At 37.5% G+C, this 27,663-nt stretch overlaps 4 protein-coding genes and 1 non-coding gene across 9 annotated transcripts; 1 reads left to right on the top strand and 4 right to left on the bottom strand.

Annotated features, from left to right (window-relative positions):
- Positions 1-203: 203 nt before the first annotated feature.
- LOC140779587 (uncharacterized) lies at positions 204-5,433 on the bottom strand. 2 transcript variants are annotated; one of them, XM_073124721.1, is made up of 8 exons: positions 5,062-5,433; positions 4,164-4,268; positions 3,565-3,651; positions 1,216-1,266; positions 1,051-1,144; positions 879-963; positions 628-795; positions 204-540 (listed from the first exon to the last, which is right to left on the bottom strand). In XM_073124721.1, exons 1-7 carry the CDS (start codon positions 5,218-5,220, stop codon positions 642-644), a joined length of 735 nt encoding a protein of 244 aa, XP_072980822.1. In that variant the 5' UTR covers positions 5,221-5,433; the 3' UTR covers positions 204-540; positions 628-641. The 2 variants fall into 2 exon arrangements, with proteins under 2 accessions (XP_072980822.1, XP_072980823.1); XM_073124722.1 differs by having other exon boundaries at positions 4,164-4,321; positions 5,062-5,202.
- TRNAA-AGC (transfer RNA alanine (anticodon AGC)) lies at positions 5,378-5,450 on the bottom strand. The gene has a single exon. It is a non-coding gene; the product is annotated as a tRNA-Ala (tRNA).
- A 230-nt stretch (positions 5,451-5,680) lies between these two features.
- On the bottom strand, positions 5,681-9,556 carry LOC140778165 (probable 26S proteasome non-ATPase regulatory subunit 3). Its single transcript, XM_073122746.1, has 8 exons — positions 9,270-9,556; positions 8,978-9,168; positions 7,621-7,761; positions 7,414-7,550; positions 7,203-7,257; positions 7,016-7,126; positions 6,610-6,849; positions 5,681-6,528 (listed from the first exon to the last, which is right to left on the bottom strand). The coding sequence occupies exons 1-8, from the start codon at positions 9,337-9,339 to the stop codon at positions 6,016-6,018; spliced, it is 1,458 nt and encodes a 485-aa protein (XP_072978847.1). The 5' UTR covers positions 9,340-9,556; the 3' UTR covers positions 5,681-6,015.
- Positions 9,557-9,725: 169 nt separating this feature from the next.
- Positions 9,726-16,107, bottom strand: LOC140778164 (aspartyl protease family protein 1-like). The gene is made up of 10 exons (XM_073122745.1): positions 15,539-16,107; positions 15,107-15,245; positions 11,903-12,138; positions 11,554-11,778; positions 11,283-11,418; positions 11,132-11,205; positions 10,956-11,055; positions 10,824-10,872; positions 10,253-10,324; positions 9,726-10,163 (listed from the first exon to the last, which is right to left on the bottom strand). The coding sequence occupies exons 1-10, from the start codon at positions 15,835-15,837 to the stop codon at positions 9,967-9,969; spliced, it is 1,527 nt and encodes a 508-aa protein (XP_072978846.1). The 5' UTR covers positions 15,838-16,107; the 3' UTR covers positions 9,726-9,966.
- A 3,310-nt stretch (positions 16,108-19,417) lies between these two features.
- Positions 19,418-26,719, top strand: LOC140778166 (probable protein phosphatase 2C 60). Of its 4 annotated transcripts, none has more exons than XM_073122750.1 (6): positions 19,418-19,672; positions 19,784-19,924; positions 20,095-20,513; positions 21,107-21,474; positions 24,295-24,531; positions 26,171-26,719. In XM_073122750.1, exons 3-6 carry the CDS (start codon positions 20,195-20,197, stop codon positions 26,411-26,413), a joined length of 1,167 nt encoding a protein of 388 aa, XP_072978851.1. In that variant the 5' UTR covers positions 19,418-19,672; positions 19,784-19,924; positions 20,095-20,194; the 3' UTR covers positions 26,414-26,719. The 4 variants fall into 4 exon arrangements, with proteins under 4 accessions (XP_072978851.1, XP_072978850.1, XP_072978849.1 ...); XM_073122749.1 differs by having other exon boundaries at positions 20,060-20,513; XM_073122748.1 differs by having other exon boundaries at positions 19,784-19,928.
- The last annotated feature ends 944 nt before the right edge of the window (positions 26,720-27,663 follow it).

Here is a 27,663-nt window from a genome sequence, read left to right as displayed (position 1 = left end):
AAATTGAGAAAGCTAACAAAGAGTGCAGAGTCTCCAGAGTATATTCTGTCAGTAATTAATGAGCCACAAGCAATTGCTTTATAATTAACAGTGCCTTCTCATGCTCAATATCTAATCAACTGTTAAAATTGCAATCAAGCCGAACAACGTAATCCGTTGGACAATTCACCACTAGAACACCACGGAAATCTCATACCAAGTAATAGAACAGGAGGACACCAAGATTTCTTTAGAAATTATTATCAAAATACATAAAACCAAATGAGTCATCGCGTTGTTAAAAAAATCATCTTATAGGGATATTTTGATATTTGCAAACAATCCTTCCAGAAAGCATTCTGCTGGATAAGCCCCATCTAGGAATATCCTCCACGAATCCAAACAAAGTTGCAACGAATAACCACAAACGTCCCAGGGTTAAAGGATAAAGTTATAGTGAGCTAGTTTCCTCTGGTCTCCGATTTATGTTGTAGGTTGTGTGAAGCTTGATTGAAAGCTGCCCATCTTTTACTCGGACAATCATACAATGCTGCCATTGTCCTGCAAGGTTCAAAGAACAAGAATATGTCAGATATAACAGAAATATTATTCTTTAAAGATTAGAATCAGCTGAGCAAGTTCCTGTACCTGGAGTAACATCATCAGCATTGTTCATTGTTCAGTGTTATCTCCACAAGTTGAATGTTACCCTGAAGGGAAGAAGCCTTGCAGAGTGGCATGAAGGAGAAGCCATCTAAAAGTATCGAACATTTCAGACCCCATTTCACCATCAAGAACTCGATTAAATGATGGCCACTGCAGATAAGTAGCACTGGAAGTAGTCAGATGGCTGAAGTTCCTCCAAGAGGAATTCATCTAACATAGAAGGGAAGCAAAACCTTCGGTTGTGGTATGTGGTTATAAATACAGCCCCAGGAGAACTTTGCAGGAGAAAAGTAACCGTTGCGAACAGATCATCGAAATCTTATAAATCATAGGTTGTGGTCTGTACTTCAGCAGAATGCGGATAAGAAGTAAAATGGTAACAGAATTTTGCATGCATAGTCTCACCAGTTGTGTCATAGAAAACATCAGCTCCAAGCACAATGTAAGGATGCAAATCAAATATAGGGGTATCCCATTCACCCCAGGTAAGTCCTAGTATCTGCATGAGTAGAATGATGTAGAGCAAGAAGATAGCTTGTATACATATAATGGTTGTGGGTGGAAATGTACTTTACAGTTGACTTTGTTTAGACTGCATATGCTTCTCATGTTATCTAGAACCTGCTCAATAAAAAAACAATATGATCAGAATTTAGAATGATTTACATACCTTCAATAATTAGTAAGAGAATGTAACGTCAACATTAAGAAATTCAATACATACTGAAAATTAAATGTGATAGACACCCCTCGGGTTGATGATCCGAATTTGTCTATTCGCTTCCACGATTTGTACGAGCCTAACAATAACCTCAGTTATGAGATCCGATCTCCAAGGCAAAATCTAGGTCTACAACAAATCTTTAAGGTTAATATGGTACTTTGTATTCAACGATCGAATCGACAAACGGTTTTGGAGATATGATATATTCAGGATGGAGAACAAATTTATCGAAACGGATGGTGGAAAGGAAAAGCCGAGTGGTGTGGTGGTGGATCTGCTTAAGATGAAGGTATGGAGTGGCGATGGTGATATTGGAAGTCAGATAGATCAATAGTATGGTGAAAGAGAGAGGAGGGAGAAGGTGGACGATCACCTAGGGGGTAGGTGGACGTCATCTTCCTCCTTCGATACCTAATGGAATCGAATCCCTTGAGGCATGTCGAGTTGCACCGGTTGATGGTTGGTCGCTGCTCCACATGCCATGGAGTGTTGGAGTATTGGCTCAGAGTTGAGGATAGGCGAAGCCATAGCTGGTGGTTGATGACGAAGTCTTGCCACGTTCAAGCGTCAAACTGTGGATTGCTTCATGGGTAGAGCAGAGGTCCTCCCGGCTTTCTTCACTATTCTTCAACAATTGCTCCAAGATCATGTCGGTTGGCCCTAAGGCTGTCACCAATGCACTCACAATTGGATCCACACAATTAAAGTTCTCTGAGGATGAATCCGACCTCCTGGCATTGCAGTTTGGAGCCTCGGTGAAGTTCTTCTTCTTTGTATCCACGTGATCTTCATTACTCCTTCTGGCTGTCGTGGATCTCATGTTAGCCATTAATGGTGATCCAAAGTTGACTAGATCTGACACCACTGATAGACAGTTAGACACCCCTCCGATTGATAATCTGAAGATGTCTACTCATTTCCACGATCAGTACGAACCCAACAATAACCTCGGATATAAGATCCGATCTCTGAGGCAAAAGCTAAGCCTACCATGAATCTTCAAGATTAATATGATGCTTTGGATTCAACGGTTGAATCTACGAATAGTTTTAGAGATATAATAGATTTGGGATGGAAGACAAATCTATCAGAACAGATGGTGTAAAGGGAAAGCCGAGTGGTGTAGTAGTGGATCGGCTTAAGATGAAGGTATTGGATGGCAATGTGATATTAGAAGTCGGATAGATCAATAGTAGGGTGAAGAAGAGAGGAGGGAGAAGGTGGACCGTCACCTAGGGGCAAGTGGCGCCAGCCAGTCGAAGGGGAAGGGACCTAGGTCCTAGGGTGGAGGAAAGACCAAGAAAGAAGAAGATTAGAAGAAAGAAGACAATTCAATAATTCCAAAATGACTAAGTGTGCGCCGCATATATTTATAGGTGGCTCAATGGCTTGACTATACTTGGCATTTGGATCGAACATGCTTGAGTCTAACTGCCCAACATAAAAAAAAAAAAAAAACACTTAAAGAAAACACCTAGACCTGGGATCCTTGTCGTCGGGCGTTCGAACGCCTTTAACCCCTTTTCTGCCCTCAGGGATTTGCGTTCAAATGAGTAGCTTTTTATTCCTTTCTGCTCTTAGAAATATGTGTTCAAATGCTTGGAAGGCCATTCAAACGCCTTAAATCTCTTTCTGCTATTGGAGATTTGCATTTGAACGCCAAATTCCGAGAATGATATTGTCGGTTGCTGGAGCCCTTATTTCTTCTCAGACAACTTGAAAATAATCCAAAGCTGAACCGTATAAAAATGCCTATCTTAGGTATGTGAAACGTTACATCCTAAATTAACGTCCAGTTATCCATGACTTTAATCTGGCATCTGAAATAAAGAAATACAGATTATGATAGTTGGATGTTTCATCAAGAACTGCTAAACAATGATCTCAAATTGCAACTTGCATTATCAGTAAATATCAGGTAAGCCTTACATTACCCGCTACTATTAAATGTTCAGAAATAAGGAAAGGGGACTACCAGCCTTCATAGTGATTTCCTTCTTTAGTTTTCTATAATAAAGATCTAATATAAATTAATTCACTAATATTACAAAAATATAAAGTTTGGAGAAAATTCTTCCTTCTAAAGCAATATATTTTTGGGGTAGCACAAAAGAGAATTCCAACTTTGTTAAGCATATAGAATATTTACAGCTCTCTATTTCATTTGATGTTAGAAAGCGTGATCAGCACCTCACCTCTATGTTCTGTGACTTGTCAGTCAGTATAACATCTGCTCCAATTTTGGCTGCTACAATCCCGGGCAGTGAGGTTCCAGCACCGATCTACAAATTACCAGTATAAGTGTAAAAAAGCTAGTGATCCAAATAACTTCATCAGTTGTTATATCACCATTAAGCAATAACTTTCAAAATAGGCATTTTATTTTAAATGCATGCTTTAATTTCAAATTGCTAATCCCTCTTCAAATTTATAGTCAACTGACTCCTCCAGATAGAATTTCTTTCCATTTAGTTAATTTCCAAAGGCACTGATCATGAGAAAAAGATCACAAGAAAGAAATAGCAGAATAAAACATTTAGTATGTTCAAGAATCAAAACAAAAGAAATACCACAAATATGATAAAAGCAAAGCAGAATAATTACACATAATCTTAGAAGTGGTTATATGAAAATAATGGAAGTTCCAACATCGCATAACTTGAATTCTGAAATCATCAATATGAGAAATAAATGCCAATCAGATATCATGCTATACATGACAACACCAGACCAGATATATTCTCACCATGAACACTAACATATTGGGGTGAAAATGTGAAAAATGTGATAATACCTCAATCACAGTAGTGCTAGAAAACCGTAGCCTCTGTTGCCACACGTACTCAGCGAGAATGATACTACAAGGCCAGACAAACATTCCATAATCCTCTTCTATGTTCTGTTGATACAAAAGCATGTCTTCAAAAGGAAGAGCATGATAAATGCGTATAACTGAAATGCACAGAGGGAAAGGATATAAAGATCACATTCAAATGATCATTTACAGTGGTGTCAAAACCATACTTTTGTAAGATTAAATAATTTAAGAATTAATTATAATCCAGATATATCAAGTGAAAATACTCATAGATAATTAATCATGTGATACAGTGCAACTGATAAACAACCATCATAAAACCAACAGTAGTAACTATTCACCAATCTTGCAAAACCTTGCTGGGTGGATTTGAAGCTTATTGCTCTTTTGTTTTCATTTTTTCAAGTAATATTTATCTTGAGAGAACATATGGATGTCCCAGTAGAGCATATCAGACCCTAGACAGTAATCAGGCCCATATATCCCATCCTCATCAGCTACATCACTGATTCATCTAACAATATTTATTTCAAATTTATCTTATCATCACTGCATGTTATTTCAGACATAATAGTACAAAGTTTCTTTCACATATTTCGTGCTTTGGCCTAATTTCAAAGCAATGAAGGAACAACTAGTGAAGCTGTAAATGTATAGACAGAATACGTATCAATCTTCAACTGACCACCAAGCACCCGACTAACGAAACTTCTCGTATTACACAATAAAACAATTAGTACCTCATTTTAACCAGGGTTTTTAAAAGGCTCCCAACTTTGAAGCCGAGATATAAAATTGGGCAGTAACTTGCATAAAAAGAGCACGGGGTAAAAGCTATAATAGCCCATGTAAATTTGTAAGAATAAGCAGACACCTCGATGATGTCGACGTAGAAGTCATGGTCCTCCTCGGAGGAGTTGCCCCCAAAGAAGTGGCGAGAGATGGTGGTCATACGGGTCGGGTTGGTAGGGGGGCTCGGGTCGGCGCTTGGGTTAAAAACCGCTTTCGATGGCGGCGCTGCGGCCTCCTCCATTACACTCTGCTGCTGTTACTTTCCTACTGTGTAAATAAGGAGGAGATTGAGGCTTCCTCCGGTGGAGAAAGGGTCGCATAGGGTTACAACTTTTACAAGTATTATATTATGTGGGGAAGAACAATAAAAGTAAAATTTGGGGGACAAAATATTAAACTGGAGATGCGGGGTATCGATCCCCGTACCTCTCGCATGCTAAGCGAGCGCTCTACCATCTGAGCTACATCCCCGGACATATGTTCGAAACTCTACTCTCATGAATAATAAATATTATATTTAAATTTTATCCCCTTATTTCGATGTTGGTGGGTAGTGAGCTATTGATGTGGATGGGCTTGATGAGGCTCTACGAGACCTTGCCTCTGCCAACTCACGTAAAAAATAAGAATTTTTTAAAGACTCTATGTTTTGAGGAATATACATATAAATATCGACAATAGTATATAAATAAATAAAAGCATGAACATCATAAGAGTCAAAGTGCTTTAATAGCGTCCAATTTCTCATTCATCCGTCCTTTGCAGTTATCTTGCTTTGATCATCAAAACATGAACATCAAAAGCATGCCCTATAGCATCTTGTACATCATTATCTGAATTTAAATCCTTAGAAATTCCAATTAAGATATTCTGCAGATGATGATTTAACGGAAATGTGAAATTTTTTTGGGGGATAAAATCTCAGCTCAGAAAGATTTGAATAAGAGAAAGATAGCAACTTCAATTTGAAGTATATATAGTCCTCGTTTCTGCCATGCAACCTCAGTCAAACAGCATCAAGGGAGGGACCCACCAGCTAAAAATCAATATCATCATCGTCCGCTATATGCTTCGCAAGCTCCTGCTCCTGCTGCTGCCTTCCCTGCTTCTTCTCTTCGCTTTCCTTTTCTTTGCGAGAGTTCCGAGGGAAACTCAATGCCTTCACTGCTTCATTGTGCATGTTCAGACAAAAAGCAATTCTAGAATTGAAAGCAATCTGGGGCTCGTTTGTCGAGTAGACATCACCAGTCTCCTTCGATACCATGCATCCGTTAGCATGATCAATGGTGGCATCAATTGCACCATCCTGGATGGCCTTGGCAACAATGCACTCAGCATCTGCCACAGGATTATCGGAGTCCAATCTCAACTTTTTGGCTACATCAGTAAGGGAGATGCGCGAATAAGAAATGCTAATGTTGCGTAGTCCAGTTCGAATCACATTGTGTCGCAGCCTCACAATCAAATTCCTAGTCCTGTCCGAACCGAAAGTGTCTGCAAATTTGTCTGCAACAGTCCTAAACAGCTCTAGGTCCCCAACTCGAACAGCCTATGGATCATCACTAGGAAGTTAAAACTACAAGAACAAGAGGGGTTAATTTTGTGTTTCTGAGGAAGAACAGATTCTTACATTTGTGAGCTCAAAATAGGGTGTCAAAGCCTTCTTCATCCCTTTCTGCATGAAAACAGTTCTCTCTGGGATTTCTCCTAAAAGTAACCTGACTATAACTGCCCATTTGTTGCATTGTATCCGGAAACCTTGGGCTGTGGCTGGTGCCTTTCTAGCAGCTTGCAACAGGCTTTCTTTTGCATCAGTGTACTCCAACTGAATGGTCCTGATCTTTCCCAAATAGAACAGATACCGACAGAACTGGAGGAATCCCAGAACCAGGAAACAGCAGAGATTAGTCATTTACTGGTTAAAAGACGCAGCAAGGAAGAAAGGTCATGAAGAATGCAGCAACCATGCATTTATCCAGAACACGAGAGGAATTAATGCCTAGAAACAAATCAAATGGAGACAAAAAAATTTGTACCTGCTGATTGGAATGAGCCTCAAAACGAGGTGCCTTGGATCTAAGTTTCTCTGCCTGATCATATAAGTTGTAATGGAGGTAATTGCGAAGTAGCAGGTTGAGAAGAGTTTCCTACACCCCATCAACACAACCACTTAGTTTGAGAACAAACCGGATTTTTGCAATAATGATTTGACAAGCAACTAACCTGACCCAGTTCATCCCGCCGCAAGGTGGCCATCCTGTGCAAAGCAAGGAGTTCCCTGAGGAAGGAAGAAGAACTATGTAAGAAGAAAATAGAGCCGCCTAACCAAAGCAGATGATACATCAAAATGTTGACTTCCATGTTCAACAGATGGTCAGTAAGGATGTGTTGTTATAAAGAGAAATATGTATCAAAGCAAAGTAAATTAACTCACCCACGAATTTCAGCAAGGCTATTTGTAAGTTCATAACTGTATGAATAATAGGAGTATAGTCTAGATGCTAAAACATCAATGGTTCTTCTGTTGATGCTCTTAAGACGAGAAATGCTTGAAGAGGCACAAGCTTTAGCCTGAGAGAGAAGAATAAAAAGATTGAACTTTGCATTAAAGGATATAGGCAAGTGACTAACTAGAACTTACCTCATTGTATCTTTTCTGATCAATTAGAAATATCAAGACAAGCAAGTAACAGTATATCTCAACTTCTGGCTGAGAATGCTTTGTGGGAACTTGAGCTGCTGCTGAAGTTGTGGTATCGACATCCATATCATGCTCATCGTCCTAAATCGGCACCAAGTACATAAAAAATAAACAACAAGATTAGCCAGCATGTACAAAACCATGTTCAAGTGAAACTTTTAAAACAAACTCAACTGATCTAAAAGTACAAATCTCACAAATGAACTTTTAAGTTTAAATGATAACATAACTTGACCAAGTATGGTCATGGACTAGAAACAGAAAAAATAAGGAGATCTAGATGAGAAGTAAATGTTTAACTGAACTTAAAGGGAGCAGAATCCAGTTTGAAGTTAATACCTAAAGATATTAGAGGAATAATAATGTCAACCGATAATTATGTCAGTTAGAGAGGAACTTGATAAAATGTGAACACTGAATCCTTTAAAATTTAGCATGACTAGTTATGGTTCGCTTATCTTCGGGAATTTCTATGAAATGTCTCCTTAGGATTTATCATATTCGAGCTCTATATTTAGGCATTTTTCCCAGATCTAGCTTGACATCATAGTCTTTAGCAGTCACTTTAGCCAATATACTAAATTTCACAAAACAGACTTCAGTATTTAGAAATTTCTTCTTGTGATTTGAAGAATTCAAAGAGATGGCAAGAAATGAGCAACAATATATATATTTTGACTAGCCTTTCTTGTTCATTTGTTTCAAACAGAAACCTGCGAGGAAACATTCTGGAAAATATGGATGAAACAATATAAAGAAAAACTGAATCTAATGGCAATAATACTGCACATCTTAAATACTTACGAGAATTTATCTAGCTAGACATACCATCATCCTAAGCCAACCCTCTAATACAATTTCTTCATTAAACCTGAATTCTATTCAGCTCTTTCATCCTTTTTTTCCCCATCGATGATTACATTTCTTAACAGTAGCATTATTGTTTCCTAAACCCAAACTTCTCACAACAGAAGCCACCCCTCAAATCACATCAATGAAAAGAAAATATGATACCTTCTTTAAGGTTTCAATCTCGCAGCTCGTACGATATTTTAGTAATCTTTCCATTACTCAAAGCAGACGAACCAATTTTATCAACAAAGTACAATCAGCACAAGCATTAAAAAAACAAAAACACTACCAAAAATTATAAATAATAAACATTCATAATCTAAAACTTGTTTATTACCCAACAAAAATTCAAGGAGTAGAAACAGATAACGGATTCAATCTCACAACAAAACCTCATCTGAAGTAGAAAAATCATAAGCCACTTATTCCTAAAGCGAAAAAATACCCTGGGCAGAAAAGAAGAGAGACGTAGATAGGCATCGGAGCCGGGAGGCAACACAACAGCGAGGAAGGCGGCGACGACGGGAGCCCTAAGCTTGCGGCGAAGCATCATGGTCAGCCGCACCGCCCGCAGGATTCGCCGCGCCTCCTTGGTGTAGGCGCCGGTCTCGATCAACGACGCGATGTCCTTCAGATCTGAGCAGGAAACGGAACCCCAATTTAAGAAACCGATACCGAAGCCAAGAAGTACACTAAGACGAAGGAAGGAAGAGGAGGGGATAGGGTTTTGGGCTTACGCTGGAGAATGGAAGGGGTGGAGGAGGGAGGAGGTGCTTGCGAGTCTTTCATCTCTACGTCTGCGACCATCTTCGCTCTTCTGCGAGGAATTTGGGGAGGAGGCGAATGGTCGGTCGGTCAGTCAGTGGGAGAGTTGCTGCTTTGATAGACGTCAGAAGAAAAGAAGAGCGACGCTATCGGATTCGGATCGACTGGTTTAAGATTCGTACCCGAATATAATAACAGAAAGCGGGTTGCCTTGCCTCCTGAAGTGTAGGAAATTAAAACTAATAAGCAATCACTAATATAATTATAATTTCTCTATTATCTAGATTAAATTCTTTTGGTTTTTGTGTACAATTTTATTTCGCAGTAGCAGAGACATCGAGTAGCAACTCCAACACTGTTGGATTAATTAATCCAACTCAACGAAGCTCCGCGGACAACAATCCAAATTGCACAGAAGTACAAAAAAAGAGATAAACAATGCCTCTATAAATTACTGTGGTGTTTATTCTGCTACAAAACTATTCAACACAATGATAATATCTATTACATCCAGCACAGGACATCAAGGTATTGAAACAAAAATAAAATTAAGAAAAGAATGAAATCTTAAACATACAGTATAACTCTTCCTAGTATATGTATGATGGATTGATGGTATGCATAGGTGGAATGAGGTGGGTAGCTGAGAATAGCCCAGCAAAGAATCAACTAAACAATGGCCACAGCTAATAGAAACAGTGCGAAGAAGATGTTCGTCATGGCGTTCAAATTTGATGCATGGCTCGAGGATGGTGTCGACACTGTGACGTGAGTATTGCTCGGGGTTTCTTCGGCAGGATTATAACTGCTTGGTCCATAACCACCTGTGCCGTTTACAGAAATGGTTGAATTCTCGACATCATAACCTGATAATACAAAAATATCGTGGTTCATTATAATTGGCTAGAACAGTGATTCCGGCAAAATTTGCAATTTGGTAAGTAGGAATACTTACAATCAAACTTCTGCCATCCCAAGATCAACCTTTCTCGATCAAAGACAACAAGAAGGCCAGTCAAAAAATTTTCTGCAGAAATATTGGTAGTTCAAGCATATCAGGTATCTCATATAGTGAACATATTGCATAAAATATGCACCCATCGTTAACATCTTCCACTATAAGCATTGGAGTGGACTGAAATACTTAATCAGGCTCCTATGGAGGTAAATTTATGTTTCCAGGGAGCGGGAGCCGAAAAAGTAAGTTGCAGGCAACCAGACCAATGCTACTGCAAGCAAGAGAAGTTCACAGAAGGGAATTTAAAGTAGTCGTGCCAGTGAATTTCATGTTATCAGTCTCTCAAATCTCCAGAGATAATCTAGATGAAGGGGCAAATCAAAAGTACAGTGTTTAGTGCGCATTGTACTCATTTGGAAGCAGAACATATGTAGACAAAAAACAATCTGAAACACATTAATACAAGATAGCAATTTATACTACTAGTTTTCCCAATGTAAGAAAGCATCCAGAGACAAATCTCAGTTTAAAACAAAATTTAGCCAAAATATAGGATAGAGGAACTTACGTCCTATTATATTGATATCGCTGCTATTAAGAATAGCCAGGCAATATGTCTGCATTAGGAAAAAACAAGACATAAAGTACCACAATTTATTAATGGTCAGAAGAGAAATAACAGTATCAATATTATTTTAACCTGACTGGAGATGGCAATTATAGGACTGGTAACAGGAAACAAGCTCCCATTTTTCGTTACCAAATTCATTTCAGGTACATTAATAGTCGTTTGACCGAAGCTGCAAGAGCAATAATAATATATCAGTTAGTCTACTGTCTAAATAAGTCAAATATTGAACACATTTTAATTATTACCTCAAGTCATAACAGTAGTCAAAAGGTATAGAGGAATCAGATTCACGCCTGCTCTCTTGAAACTGAGAATTGAACTGTAGAAAGAAAACAAAATTCTGAGAACTATGATTGCAGTATGACAGTAGACTTCATCCTCAAGCATTTTACTTACACTATCAGTAAGTTGAGTGTACACCGGATCAGTCAAATACGTGAAGGAGGTACCAGAGTCAACAATAGCACTAAATTCAGCACTGATGGAACTATTCCCTACTCTTGCTCCAGTTAAACTGATATTGTATGATTGACTGCAGAACAATAATTATTAGGAAAATATGGTGAATATTCACCATATTCTTTCCAACTTCAAAAGTTGTCATAAGAAATATGGTGAATATTCTTTCCAACTTCAATGATAATGGATGTAAATGAAGCACACTTACTTTTGACCATTAATATCAAACGGTGTTTCTTCTTGGTCTGAGCTTCCTCTGTCCCCAAAGTTGATTCTCCCACTACCATCACTCCCAAAGCACATGGAAAAGGAATTTGAAGCAAGACCTTTGCTTGATAAAATGCTAGGAACAGATATCTTGTCCATACCGAGCCCAAGTAGACCATCAGGAGCTGCACCATCTAAAAATGAACCAGACTGAACCTGTCCACAGCTGCAGAATTTCCAATACAATCACAAGAGAAGAACCAGACATAAAACTTGAAAATAAGAAAACTATGAGAAGGGGATGCAAGGAACATAGAAATCTACTATAAGATACCAAGTGAAGACCATACCCGAATACAATAGAAGCTTCAGTAACTTCAGAACTATTAGCTTCTGTTGTCAAGTACAAAACATCCTCGACTAGTACTCCAGAAGATGAAGTGTTATCAGATACATATTGGACAAGGTATGAGCAACTGCTGTTTCCTCCAGAGCATGAACTTTGAAGATTACAAAAATTACTACTGCATGGAACATTTTGGCTTGTTGATGACAGACTGGGACTATAAGTACTGAATTCAAGATTCTGTTCCAGTTTAATGGCCAAACAAAAAACAAGATGTTATTTATCTAAGAATAAGCACCTTATACAAGAAATGATTATGTCCAGACAAATTTGGGAGAATAGACATACATCCACAGTTACAAGAGAACAAGGTAACAAACAACTATAATTTTTAATGCAAATCATTCCTGAACATCAAATAAGTTACAAAAACCAGATAGATAAGTTGTTTTTTTTCTCTCAAATCAAGTCATCAGATACTACATCAAATAAGTTACAATTTCAGGCCAATTAGTCTTGTTAATTACAGTTTCAAGATTTTCATGATGGTTTTGACTACTAGACTATGTAATGTGATAAATAAGCTAGTACAGAGTGCACAAACTTCTTTTATTAAAAATATATATATTCTGGACTATATGACAAGTGCACAAACTTCTTTTGTTGTGCAATGTAAAACAAAAAAAAGAGAGAGGTTTCATGCTAAAGTTAAATTTTGTGAAGACTTATGATAATGTAAGGTGGAACTATCTTGAAGAAGTGTTGAGAATTGAATACAGGAGTTTTAAATCCAAATGGATTAACTGGATCCAACTCTATTATCATAAACTGTAATGGAGAGTTGAGTAATAATTCTAGGTGCAAGAAAGAACTTCATCAGGGTGATCCTTTGACACCTTTTCTATTTCTGCTCATTGTTGATGGTTTAAACTAGATGTTGGATAAAGTGAAGCCACAAGGTCATCTCTCACGCCTTAGTGGTAATTTGATTAGCGAGGGAGTGATGAATTTACAATATACTAATGATACTCTCATATTTTTTAAAGCTAGTGTTAGGGAGGTTGCGGTATTGAAGTTTATCAGTTGGTATTTTGAGAGTATCTGGAATCAAAATAAATTTTCATAAAAGCTCATTGATGTACCTTGGAAGTGCAAAGAAGATGAAAAATTTGCGGAGTTGATGAATTGCAAGCTAAAAGTGTTGCCAGTAAAATATTTTGAGTTCCCTTTACATAACACAAATTTACTTAGATAAGATTGGATGTTTGTCATAGAAAAAGTTAAGAAGAAGTTGGCAGGATGGAAAGGGAAACTGCTTTCCCTGGGTGGAAGGATTACTCTCATCAATTCTGTTATAAGCTCTATTCCAATATTCCCATATACTATCTATCTCTTTTTGTGATGCCAAAGCAGGTACGTAAGAGACTAGATCAGCTCAGATGCATATTTCTTTGGAAGGGTGCTAATGAAGAAAAAGGCAGATATCACTTAGCTAATTGTGGTCGAGTTTCTGGGAAAAAAAAAATAGGGGCTTAGGTGTTTTAAATATGTCTGAACTGAACTTAGCTTTAACAGAATTTTCCCCTTCTAGAGAGGGGCTTTACCCACTAGTGCTGCATTTAAAATAGGTTTGGCAGATCAGATGGGTGATAGGAAAAATCTAAAGTTTTGGACAGATATTTGGATTAGTGAATGCTCTCTTGCAACCAGTTTCCATTAGTTATTTGAAATTGCTTGGGACCCTACAATTTTAGTGGCTGAAGCTTGGAGGGGTAGTGACTGACAGTTAGGGCTACAGAAGAGGTCTGTCAGAAGAGTTGCTGATCTTGGAACAGCAGCTATTCCAGCTGCTATATGCCACAGGTCAGGTAGATGATAACAGGAGAGACAAGTTTAAATGGAGGTTTAATACTACTGGTATTTTTACTGTTAATCTCTCTACTCCGTGCTTAATTATGGTAGGATTGTCAGATTAATTCCAAGGCTGTGGAAGTTATCAATACCTCTAAAAGTTAAGACTTTCCTTTGGCTGGCTTGCAATAATAGAATCTTAACTAAAAATAATCTGATTAAGCGAAATTGGCAGGAGATCCTAGATGTGTTTATTGCGGTAGAGATGAGACTGTACACCTTGTTTTGAAATGTTTTAATATAGTATATGAGACCTATTTTGAATTGAGCCAAAGGTGTTTGGGGTCCTTTCCAGATTCCCAGAACCTTGAGAGAGCTCTCGACTTCTGGCAAATATAAGAAACTGGATAACGAGATGAAGTCTTGGTGGAAGATGCGGTGGGCAACTTGTATTTAATGTATCTAGCTGGACAGAAATTATAGAACTTTTTAACCTGGGGTGGCTTGAAGAGGAGATGAGTTAACTCATCATATTAATAATATGTATCTATGCTGGGCAGGACAAAAAATGTTGAAGCCCAAAAACATGCCAAGATGATAATGCAAGGATCTGCTGAAGCTGCAGCAGGAAGCTGTCTTCTACATTTTGTCATGACGTTTCATTCCCTGCGATGGATGTATTTTGACAAACTTGGTGTAGCAGAAGTGGTGGATATTTGGGTTGCTTCTTTTATGTTTTGCTGTGCTAGATACTAATTCTGCTGCTATTGTTAATAGTGCAGGTTGTTGCTTATGGTTGTTTTAGTACTCTGGTGGTTTATGTGTTAAGTAGGTCAGGTGATTCTGGGTAAGTTTTGCTTGCTGCTATCAGTTTTGATAAGGCAGGGTTTCTACAAATGTTTCATAATGAAGCTGAGCTTGAGCTTTTGTTAAAAAAATGAAGTTACAAGCAGAACTACATATGCTTGTTAGTGTGTGATTAATATATTTTTCCATACTTTAATATGAGTAATCTACCTAGCAACAACATCATTGAAGAATTTTTCTTGTTGATTTCCACTATTCGTTTCGAGGTCAATTATGAGAAGTAAAATGAATTCTAATTATTTAAACAGAATAATTAAGAACACAAATCTGTAACGACTCATACGTCCAAGGTTATTCTGGAAAAATAATTATAACCTATTGCATAGCCAAAGAAAACCTTATGAAAATTCGATTATATGAACAATACCGTCAGAACATAACCATAATCTATTTTAACCTAAACAGGTATGATCCTAATCAAATGACATAAGGATTAAGAACTCGTAAAAATAAAAATAAAATCACTACGATATCAAGAAAGCCTTCGTACCCCAAGGCCATACTCCGGTGAGCTGGTAGGTGCGCACTGCTTGCAATCACATGGCACCCAAAACAAATCACTTCCCGTGTCGAGCGCTACCAGGAATGTTGCGTTCGGGGTCCCCAACGCAACAACCGCATAATGCAAACTGTCCACAAAGAAGAAAAAAAGAATCACATAACCGAGTAAGCATATCATCGACCGACAGAAAAAAAACTCATATAAACCCAAACCCAACTCCTAAAATCCCAACTTGAAAGCAGAGATATTATGTGAATTGTACAAATAAAAAAAGGGAAGAAGAATTTTTTTCTTTTTTTTAAAAAAAAAAAAGAATAACCATTTCATCAAACACCGAACAGGCACCAACACCCAAGTCCCAAAATCCCACCTTGAAAGTGAATCCAGAGAGAACGAGGGGGAAAATAGGAGATGACGTACTATCCGAGGGAGCTGATGGCGACGGTGGCGTTCCCATCGACGAAGGTGAGCTCGTCGGAGGAGGAGAGGAAGCGGCGGTGGAGAGCGCGGTCGTGGTGGGCGAGTGCAGAGTAGTAACCGGAGGTATCCTTCTCAGGAAACAAGGCGCCGGGGTGGTTCTTGTACTGGGCCCAGCGGCGGACTTGGTCGGAGAAGCGGTGGTGGAAGTCGAGGCTAATGGAGTTGGTGCCGGCGAAGAAGAAGGAGAAGAAGAAGAGGAGAAGAAGAAGAAGAGAGGAGTAGAACGAGGAGGAATCCATGAGAAGAGAAGAGAAGGAGAGAGAGAGAGAGAGTGGGGAGAAGGGAGGGAAAAGGTTGGATTAAGAGAGGAAGACGAGACATCTTGGCGTCGTTTGAATATGATTTGGGTCAAAGATGGAGAAAGCAATAGGAAGAAAGGAGGAAGGTCGTCGTCGGCAACGGAGAGATCGTCATCCACGGGAGTTTTGCTTCCTCCGTAGTAGGTCAAGTCGATTACTATCTAGAAGGCAAAGACAAACACGCATATACAAACATAATCTGAGCTCACCGTCGAACCAACAAAACATCCGAACGCCATTCTAGAATTAAAGCGTGTGGACAAAACAAAAGACAAACAAAATACAAAAAGAAATGGCAGTTGACACGTTTCTACAATGATACAAATTCAAAGACGACCCTTTGACTCCACGAACTCCAACAATTAATTTATCCATCTTCCTTGATGTTACTTGACCATCTCCATATAAAGAATGGCATCCATAATGACAAAATAATAATAATAAAAATAATAATTGGATGATAGGATGCGAAGCTTGCAGGACGTCAGGAATGTGAACTTCTTTTTTTCTACTTTCTATCAATTAAATAGGGTGTCATAACTTATAATGTGGCAAAAACTAGATGCAACTCAACTTACCAGAGGCTCTACAAGAACCTCCAAGCTACATGGTTAATGGCATTTTGGTAAACGAGACCAATTTAATGATGCATTCATCCATTGAAGTGGATATATGAATGAAGTTTTATCACACAGTCAGGATGAATCTAATATTAAAGTGAGGAGCAGTGATACACATTATTAGGCCCAATATTTCTTTGCGAAGTTGTTGCAGTGAAACTATGGGCGGTATCGTTATGCTTTCCTACTACTGTCAGTATTGTGTTAAACTGTTGTTGGTGCATGGAAACCAAGTCCTCGTTTGTCCGCCATTGCTGCTGACTAATCCAGCACTAGAACATTTCAAACTTGTAAAATATCTAAGTTCAAGACAGATAAAGGACAAACGCATCCATCAAACTAATTTGTCAACTTTGGGTGATCGATATCTCTTCCTTCTGACTATCACTTTATATCATTTTTACCATTTTAACAAAAAGAAAAAGGTGGGGCAGATGCACTTCAAAAAATCATTTAATGTATCACTAAACTCCCTCTCCATTAATATTTTGTTATAAATTCTAATATAAGACGATTACATAATTAATAAATTAGATTTTAAAATATATTTTTTATTTATGTAACATGACTGAATTCGTTTTGAAGCTTGAATGAGCTCATTTACGGCTTGAGTTTGAGATAGACTTGACTCGAATATAAATAAGTTCAGTCGAAATCAGACTTTAGGTTTTATCATTTTGAGCCGAACCTAAGTATATGCTTGACTCTTACTCAAGCTCGGCTATTTTATGTTCCTTCTTAGTGGAGAATGGAAACAAAGGATCCATGCTTGATGGATATAGATTAAAACAATTGGGTACCCTAGCCATCAATAATGACTGATGTAACAATTAAAGAAAAATAGTATCAGGAATTTGATTTATTAGCCAGTCAAATTAATGATCTTATCCTTTAGGTGTATGTTTGGAACCAATTTGATTTCACTTGGGATATAATGAATTTTGTTATTTAACAAAGCAGGAGTCATTTTATTATTGTTCATTTCCTATTTTACCTATGAAATTCAATAAAAATGTTATAGAATAAAGACTGGTTTTGAGATTTTAAAAAACTAACCTAAGTGGCTCCAAATCCGACCTCAAATTATCGAAATTTTATTATATACATTGAAATCCATCCAAATCCAAATCCAAATCTAGTGAAATTAATTAAACTTCGGATCTAGAATTCTAAATCAATTAAATTTTATCAATTCAGAGAAATCAAATAGAATGTAAATGATAAAATACCACCTACCTATCTTCAGGCACTTTTTCAAGCATTATCTATAATAATAATATCTAGTTATTATTTTAAAATTAAAAAAATAAAATAAAATAAACAGGGCCAAGAAAAAGAAAAGAAAAAGAAAATCAAACTGCTCTCCTTCCTTCACCTTTCCTCATCCACTTCTCTGCAGCTGCATGAACTTGCATCAAGCCATTGTCAATCAAGGTCACAACCAGAACTAGGCCCAGCCTTGTGGTATGATTCAATGGAAGGAGGAGATCACATCCACCTCCCCTTGTAGTCCTCATGGTCCTACACATTAACATTCAATCATTCCATTCCCATCAAAGAGGAGGCAACTGTGAGGATCTCAGTGAGTGGAGCCCAATGCCCTTTTCCCCTTATTAATTCCAAGTGCTTCGAATATAGTTTGGTTTCTCTCTAGGAAAAGAGGGACCTCACTTTCATTGGAGCAGAGCAATGCAATCAGAAAAAAGTTTAGTTGAAAAGAGACAAGAACAACTAACCCTTTTAGTGTTGTAGTACTACTTACACTGGTATATAATGAGTTCCAGTTCCTGTGCATTGTTGCACAACCCCTTTGTATGCTTAGGACCGTATGGAGTTTCATGTTATCCTTTTGATAAGGAGTAAAGTTTAACCAATGAATCCATGGGAATCTTTACATCTTTTGGGCATGTATATATTTGATGGATAAGATTGACCATAGGAGGAAAATAATTAAAAAAAAACAGAGGAAGAAGAAGAAAAGATCATGCATTGGAGTTGTCCATATCAAAGTAGCCCTTTATAGTCTATTCGGATTAGATTTTAATTGATAGCTTGCTATTAACAATACAATCCAAAGTAGTACTTTTTTTTTTTGGGTTTCTTTGCTTGCTTATATTGTTATCATTGGTGCAGTAGATTCAACTCTGTCATGCATTATGCTCAAGAGTAATATAAATTTAGCTAAATTCTATACCAGATTTTTAACTTACTTCTCTTTACTTTGAATTTGGTCCGGGGTCAAAGAATATTAAAGAGTAAATCATAATTTGCCCTCTAAATATATTTTAGTAGGTTAATAAATATAGATATCAAGGTAATTTAGTTCCTTTAAGTAAATTTTGTGTAATTATTAATTTATTTTGTCTAAAGAGTCATCAGGGATATAATAGATGGAAAAACTAATATATTAATTATTTTGGTTCTATTTTGTAAGAGGTCAACTTCGAGTGGATACTACATAGAAGGAGAAATAGAATTTATTATAAATAGCTCGGTTCGTGGGGCCAGTAATAGGTTTGTTTGGAGGATTAGCTCGAAGATTAAAGCATTGACTAGGCGATGATGATGAATCTATTTATGACTAGGTTAATGGAAGATATTTTTGTATCAAGGAAAGTTTTGACTTTTATCCCGCCGTCTATGTCTCTACTACAATCTATTATACGGTAGAAAGAACAAAGATAAGAGAAGAAAAAAGTGGTGTTATTTGCATAATTTGATGTCACGTACTGACCGCATAAGTTTCGTGCAGCCGGGAATAGAGAGAGTCCGATCCATTGAGTCTCTCCTCTTTCCGACCTTGTCCCAATTTTAGCTCCCTTTAATCTTTTTACATCAAAAAAGAAAAGAAAAGCTCTTTTAATCTTAATGATACACCCCTCATCTTTTGACCGTCGTGGTGGTGGAGCCCATTCGCCATAGCAACCCTTCTTGCCTCGCTGGACTCTCTCTCTCTCTATAGAGAGAGAAAGAGGGGAGAGAGAGAGGTAATAGGAGCTTCGTCGCATCGCCCGACTCGGCCAATCGGAAGCCAAAGCAGGCGAGAAACCATTTGGTGCCAGATCTGAGAAAACCCACTTGGTTTCGTCTCCGACCGCCTAATTTACCTTGTCGCTCTGTCCTAGCTTGATCTGAGAGCGAATCCAACCAGAAAGGTGGGTTCTTTCGTGGCCTTTTGTGTTTTCTTTGTTGAAGTGTAGTAAAAATCTGTTAAATTATGGATGTTTTAGGGAATTAACTTTTGGGCTCTATTCGTTTGATTACAGGGCGTGAATTGGGATGTGGGTTTTTGATTTCACTTCGTAATTCCATCTAATTTGTTGTTGCGGCGGAGATTCCCCGAAGCTTTAAGGAAGAGCCAGGACAAAGATTCCTCGTTTCCCCCTTCGCGACCCTCGATTTTGACCGTAGGTAATCGCTCTCGGTTGTAGGAATCTTTGTGATCTGTTACTGTCAAATTGCATCGAGATCATCTATTCTTATAATAGGGATCTTTATCCGATTTGATTGTTCTTGTCCTTTATCTTGTTCTACATTTGCAGTGATTTATATGCTTTGTTTCTTACTTCTGAGTAAGGCGCCGTAAGGGAGCTGGAAAGTGTTGAATTTGCTTTGATACCATTGTTGCCGAAGAGTAGATGTCGCGAACTCGGAGGCGGATTTGGGTGAGATGAGGGATGCTAGCGGGATTGATGAACTTCTTGCGGGCCTGTTGGCGGCCGTCATCCGATCGGTATGTCCATGCAGGATCTGATGCGCTCGGTAAGCAGGATGGGCTTCTTTGGTACAAGGACACTGGGCAACACATGAATGGGGAGTTCTCCATGGCTGTTGTTCAAGCTAATAACCTGCTTGAAGACCAAAGTCAGATTGAGTCAGGTCCATTGAGCTCCCTAGACTCTGGTCCATGTGGTACTTTTGTTGGAGTCTATGATGGGCATGGTGGTCCGGAGGCATCTCGTTATATCAATGATAATCTATTCCACCATCTTAAAAGTAAGTTCTGAACCTTTTTTCATGATGAGATATTGCAACTCCTTTTCTTTTCTTTTTTACTTTATTATATTGTGTTCTTCCTTGTATAGTAATAAGTTTATAACATGACTAATTGGCAATTTGGCACTTCCTTATTGGAAAGTTTGTTGATTGTTGAAATTTTGGTGTTACTGTCTCTAAAAGATTAAGTGGATAGTGAGTTTCCTAGTTTGCAAACAACTTTGACAATGAGACTGACAATATTAGTGGTCACTCCGTTTGCATCAGTCATATCTGATTTATTGTTCAGATACTATATTACTGTGAGCTTGATTCTTTCTTCTTCTTTTTTCTTGGAAGCATATCTGAGCACCGCAGTTTCTTAGCTTCTTTCTCTTGTTTATTCTTTTGGTAATTTTTGGTTGTTGACTTATGGATGTAGAAACTATTGGTTTTTGGTTCATGTGTTGGATTTTCATTTTCACTTGAATAATATGTAGTTGAGTCCACCTGCATGTCTATCTTCAGTTGCATATCCTGATGCTGTCAATGTCCTGTTAGCTATTATGAAAGATCTCAGAATACTGTGTAACAGTAGTGCACGGATTTGGCAGGATTTACAGCTGAGCAGCACTCAATGTCAGCTGATGTAATTCGGAAAGCATATCAAGCGACCGAAGAGGGGTTTCTCTCTCTTGTAACCAAGCAATGGCCTTTGAAACCTCAGATTGCAGCTGTTGGATCATGCTGTCTGGTTGGGATAATCTGTGGTGGTGTGCTGTATATAGCTAATGCTGGGGACTCCCGTGCTGTTTTAGGCAGGCTAGTAAAAGCTACTGGAGAAGTTTTGGCAGTCCAGCTGTCATCAGAACATAATGCATCGATTGAGTCTGTGAGAAAAGAGTTGCAATCAATGCACCCTGATGATTCGCAAGTTGTTGTTTTAAAGCATAATGTTTGGCGTGTGAAGGGCATCATTCAGGTGCGCATTGTGTAACCAGTGTAAACAATTTGCAGTAGTGATACCTAACCAAGTTTCCTCCCATGTAAGGCCTTAGCCAATTATTCTGGTCCATACTCTTTGTATGCATGCTTGTCAGAATCATTACAAGAACTAAGCAAATTTTTTGTGTTGATTCATGTCAGATCTGCCTCCTACTTGTGAATCCTGTCTATTACATTTAAGCATCATTTTTATTTGGTGCTGATTTCATGTGACAGCATCATGTCGGTTAATCCGTGTTGCATCCTATATATGATACTGCCCTGACATGTAACAAACAAATTTGTAGGCTTGCAATGAGTTCTAAATTCTAATAGATTGGCTCATTATATATGACACTAGGAAACTTTGGCATTTGTTGTTTTCTTCCCCTATAAATAATATTTATACTTTGTAGGTCATTCAAGAGCTATATTATATGGAAAGAGAAATTTGTAATTGTATCAACAGGAAAATTTATATAAGATAGTAAATATCATGTTAATAGTCGGCAGAGTATTAATTTATTGCCAAGGTATTTCTCTTACTTGTCATGACAATTAAGAAAATATGTTATGTTTGGCTGACAGATAGAATGTTGCCTATTTACTTCATCCATTATGATGTATTTTTCTCTTTATTCCTCCATCAAACTTTCTGCTCATTATGGTTATTAGAGAGCAGCCAAGCTTGTCAGCAGTGTCTCTTTTTCCATTTATAGCAGTTTGATCTACAAGTAGAACCAAGAAAAGCTTGGTAGAATTTATTATTTCATGTTTGGTGCAGTTCAATGACTGCCTTAAATGTTGCATCTCAGCATTTACTTGTTTCTTCATTGCTTTGGAGAAGCTTAGGTCCGGAAACTATTTTGCTTGAGCCTTTTGTAATTAGCCTAGTGAAACTCTGTTTATTTGGTTATGCGATTGTTTGAGGCGTCATCTTTATCTTGTTTATATTTATTATTATCTTTACCCTTGTAGCAAGTTACTATGGTTAGAGCGATAAATTTTTCTCAAATCTGGGCTAACAAAGATTAATGTGATGAGCTTATTTTTCAACCCTATAGATAGTAATTCTACATGGATAGATTCAGGGAAAATATAAGTAGTTAAGTACATGAAACACATATTGTATGGTAGTCACCATAGAACTTTAGATTGTATTTTATGAGAGAACGAGCGACTATAATTCAATTCCACAAAATCTACAGACCTGACTAGGTTGTTGCTATTCAGCTGGTTGATATCTTCAATAGATCTGGTTCTCTCTCTTAAAGATATTACTACATTTGAATACAAGTTCATTTTAAACTACTAAGCCGATCATCTGTATTTTTCCAGATGCTCTCAAGTATGCTTATGTTCTATTGATACAGAAGGCCAATTATTTCTTCTATTTTTCTGCGGCGATTGCAAGTTTTACCTGTTTAGCAGAAAATTGTTCTAAAAGCACCTTTGGCCGGTGGTGCAATTCTTGTCTTATATTTCCTATAATTTTTGGTTGCATATAGTCGAGCATGCTGCTCTAATTTGTACTTCTAAGATCTCTTATCCCTTGTTGGAGTACCTAAGCATGCCTCATTGCCTCTACATCAGTTCCATTTTCCCAGTATATGAACAAAGAATTCTGTATTATACTATGCTCAGTCTATCCCATTGATTGGAGTTCTTAAGGCATCTCAAGTATATTAGGCTGACTTACACATTGGCAGTGTATCTTGTTTTCACTAACTTCCCGTTATGAGTAGTAATCATATTACATTACTTTATCCAATATTTGTTCCTATATTGATCCGGTATAGCGTACTGTTCATTTTGGGTCCAAGTTCTTACCAAATGTAGAGGCTACTTTTGTGTTGAAGTCTCGAGCGGTCAAAAATGAAGAGGGATATACTAAGTTACTAACAAAACCCGGTACTTACATCATAGCTGTGGGAATGAATAAATACCCTGCTTATTTATGGAATGAACTATTTAAAGAAATTATAGAAAAGGAATAAATGAATCTGTCTCCAGTTGTCTGGGGTAGGACGTGGATCAAGCTAAATAGGTCCACTTCAATACTTTGGAATTAATTTCATGGATATACAACTACATATGATCCTCGTGAATGATAATAAGCATCAGTATTAGCTTGGTTCCATACATCATTAAATTGTATTTTCTGTCTGTCAACTACACTTGGGCTTGGTTAAATATTAGTTTGGATGATGCCCCTTGCTCTTGTTTAACACAAGTTCTAGTTTCTCTTGTCTTCTCAAACTACTTAAATCTGATGTTTCTTGCACGCTGCCCTTTGAGTACGTATTTTATTTAGATTTGCTAAATTTAGTAGTTTTGTAGTTGAAAGTGATATATTGCCTGTAAATCATGGTTTGCAATGTGCATCTTGTAGTGAATTATGTGCTCAATTTCCGGACTTTATTGAAATCAAGTTCTGTTTTACTTGCTTATAACTTTGTACTGAAATCCTTATATGATTATGGTGACCATTAATGATTAGCACCATTCAACTCTTGCTCATCAGATCTTATTCTTTCTGAGCATTTTTACCTTTTGCCATCGTATATATGGCTGTGGAGAAATTATTCAAATCCTTACAACTGTCCCATGAACAATCTGGATGATGTCTGCTATTTGCAAAGTAATGGATCACCTAGTACATGAGCTCAAAATGTTATTTCATATGTTTGATATTAGTCAGTCCTATTTTGCAGGTTCAATTACATTTTTTATTTTTCATTACTCAAGGTTTAGATGGACTCTCTCCCTCTCTCTCTCTCTCCTGCTTCAATCTTAGAAAGTTATCAATCTATTGCAGGTTTCTAGGTCAATTGGTGATGTATACCTGAAAAAAGCAGAATTCAACCGGGAACCATTATTAGCTAAATTTCGCCTTCGTGAACCTTTCAAAAGGCCTATACTAAGTGCAGAACCGTCAATATATGTGCAACCACTGCAACCACATGACCAATTTCTCATATTTGCATCTGATGGGCTTTGGGAACACTTTAGCAACCAAGAAGCTGTTGATATTGTTCACAACTGTCCGCGCAATGTAAGTTTTCCATGTGGATTTTCTTGTAATGGATATAGGCTATGGCTTGGTGTAGGAAGAATTGGTACTATAGAAAGGAGTCTACTGTCTAAGATAATAGTGTTAGATTTTCTGAATTTTTCTCAAAGAGCAACATCAATAACCACTTATATTAACCTATGATTGGATTAGTGTTCTTTCACTTTCTTTGCAGTAGTTTACAGTTTATCATAGGTTCTCAGTGTGGATCTTTGCTCTAGGTTAAAAGAACAAAGCATTTAATAGCTTTCCTACTTACGAGTTACTACAAACTTCTTATGCTATTGTATGTGATTTATGCATTTTAAGCTCATATACAAGAGACGAACCATATCCCAGGTTTTGGATTGAGTTTGTTAGGGCTTGTTTGTTTACATAACTTTTGGTTGCTCCAGTGCACTGTTTCAAAGGAATATTTTCCTTTTCCCACAGACCCTTAATTTTCGGTGTTTATGTGCATGATGGGCTGTACCTGTCACAACCCCACTTGTGAAGTTGAAATCCACCTGATGAGCATGAGCTTAGAGGTACCTTTAGCCAACCAATATTTGTTTGATTGGATGAGAACATTTTAAGGAGTAAATTTTTTTCTTGATGTTCTATGGTGCACTTGCTCTCATATAGTATCAAGATTTAAGTGCTGTGACAACATAATCTCATAGGTATTTACAAAGACCTACATGACTTGGAGGGGGACCAGATGACCCAGAATTTATAATTTTGTCTAATTTAAACCACATTCTAATAATCTCTTGTAGACTTGTAAAAATTAAAACAGTAAACATACATATGTATGTAGTGTGCATCAGCATGCCTACTTTATGTATCTTGTAGAATTGCGAAAAGATATTACAGGTTTGATCTTTTGTGTCTGTGTAATTTGGCTGGAAGAGAGCTGACTCTTTCATAGTGGGATCTTGTAAAGAAGCAGAAAATATGTATAGTAATGTTGTGCTTCTGCAGGAATAGTCATTCTTTAAAATAAATAAAAAACTCTTTCTAGTGATCATCTAATCTATTCAACCTGTACATTTTAATACTTTTTGCTCGCAACAAAGGGAGGATGTTTAAGTGGCAGTATGTCTCTCCATGCACCTTTCATTTGTTTGTAATGCTGATACTTAGCTATGTTTTGTATGCCACAGTACTAATCTGATTGATGGAAGATGTGTTTCTATGCTTATTATGTTTGGATGTTGTGCAGCATTATTTTCTTGTACCTTGTACCAATATATGTAGCTTATGCTATGCGATTTTTGGTGAAGAAATTGCGGCATTTATAGATGCATATTTTCCTGCACAAACAGCTCCTCTCTAATTGCTCTTTGTTATTCCTCTCCTATTTGAGTTGAAATTTTGCCCTGACAATCCATCCATGATTAGTGTTCAGATGGATATTATTAGGCAGATATAGCTGACACCATTCGACATTTACTTTTAAACTCATCAAATATTTAGTTTAGAGAATATCATGGTTGTACGGACTACGATATGTGAACCAAGGTGCATGCATATTGTTGAAGTTATTTGTGCTGGAAATCTTATTTAGAGTGTAATGCTATTCTACAAACTATCTTTAAACGATACAGCATGAACAATGTCATTTACCACAATCTTGTAGGGAAGCGCTCGGAGGCTAGTCAAAGCTGCATTGCAAGAGGCTGCAAAGAAAAGAGAGATGAGGTACTCTGATCTCAAGAAGATCGACCGAGGTGTCCGTAGGCATTTTCATGACGACATAACTGTCATCATAGTGTTCCTTGATTCGAACCTCATAAGTAGGGCCAGCTCGCACAGCAGCCCTCCTCTGTCAGTGAGAGGTGGTGGGATCACCCTGCCGGGAAATTCACTTGCACCTTGTTAAACACCGTCGGAACTCATGTCGTCTTCCTTCCTGAATGTACTAAACTTTATTCTCTTATCAACAACTGCAAATTATCATCTCCTCAATGATGTACAACACAGAAGGAACACTAGAAGGAAAGGAGGTAGAGCATCTTGCTATCTGTTTTTTAATCTTATAATACTGTTTTAAAAACACTTTTATCCAAAGAAAACTTCCTTCTTTGTTGTGACCTATAAATTTCAGTTTAAATAGCATAAAGATCCCCTTGTACTTTTTTCTTTAATAAAAAAAGGACTCAAACTTACTGGTCTCTTGGAATACTAATGCTTGTGCAGTCAATTCTTCTTGGTCTTTTTGTAGTACTCTTCTTGCATGCCTAATTGGAGGAGTATTCAAAGAAATGTGCAATAAGCAATATAATCTCTTCTCATGGCCCCACCTTTTCTTTTCTTTTTTTGTTTTGACTCCCTGATGCCTCTTGATGCAATATGAATAATGGATTGCATGAACTCCTGAACTAAATTACAAAAATAAGCTGGTCTAAAGAAGAAAAGAAAAAAAAAATCTTTTAATAACTGATGATTTAACTTCCTATTACGAGCTGCCACATAATCCAACTTCAGGAAATTCTTGAAGCCAGGGCCGGTGAGAAGAGTTGCTGCAAATTAGACTCAATACTCCATTCGACCAGGACAAAGTTTGCCTTCTTCTTTCCTTGACTTTTTTTCTAAATAGCCCTCCTTAGATAAGTAAACGCTGTTAATATTTGATTCAAATCATCGTGCTATCAAACTGCTTCTCTAAGTTAACTATACCGTCGAACTATTAAAACTAAGCCACCAAATAATTTTTCTATAATAATTATTCAAGATTAAAATTAATCCCATGACCAAGTTGATCTTATAAAAAAAATAACTACTAACTCTTTTGAGAGTTGGTTAGCATGTTTCCTTCCCAACTCTAACCTACCATGTCCAAGCGCATCAGCATGTCATCACGTACCCCTAGTTTAGTTGCAAGATCCTCTACAGCAAAAAACGTTGGAAGTATCTGCCATTGTGGATACATGGCAGCTTTTGTTCGGATCCAAATGGAAATCCCTGCATCCAGACTTAGCAAGTTGAAAGAGTCCTCACCAAAAAGAAAATAAAATAAAAAAGAACTCACAATTAATAAGCAATACACATTCCGTCAAGCCACTGCAAACTACCGCTTCCTTCCGACCTTAAAGAAGCATTAAACTTTAATATGAACATGCTGACCAAGAA

This window comes from Typha angustifolia, chromosome 15, assembly GCF_048772165.1.
Source record: "Typha angustifolia cultivar Huaian chromosome 15, ASM4877216v1, whole genome shotgun sequence".
NCBI lineage: Eukaryota > Viridiplantae > Streptophyta > Magnoliopsida > Poales > Typhaceae > Typha > Typha angustifolia.
The sequence above is the reverse complement of the archived record's forward strand: the minus strand, read 5'-3'. Positions and strand labels throughout refer to the sequence as shown.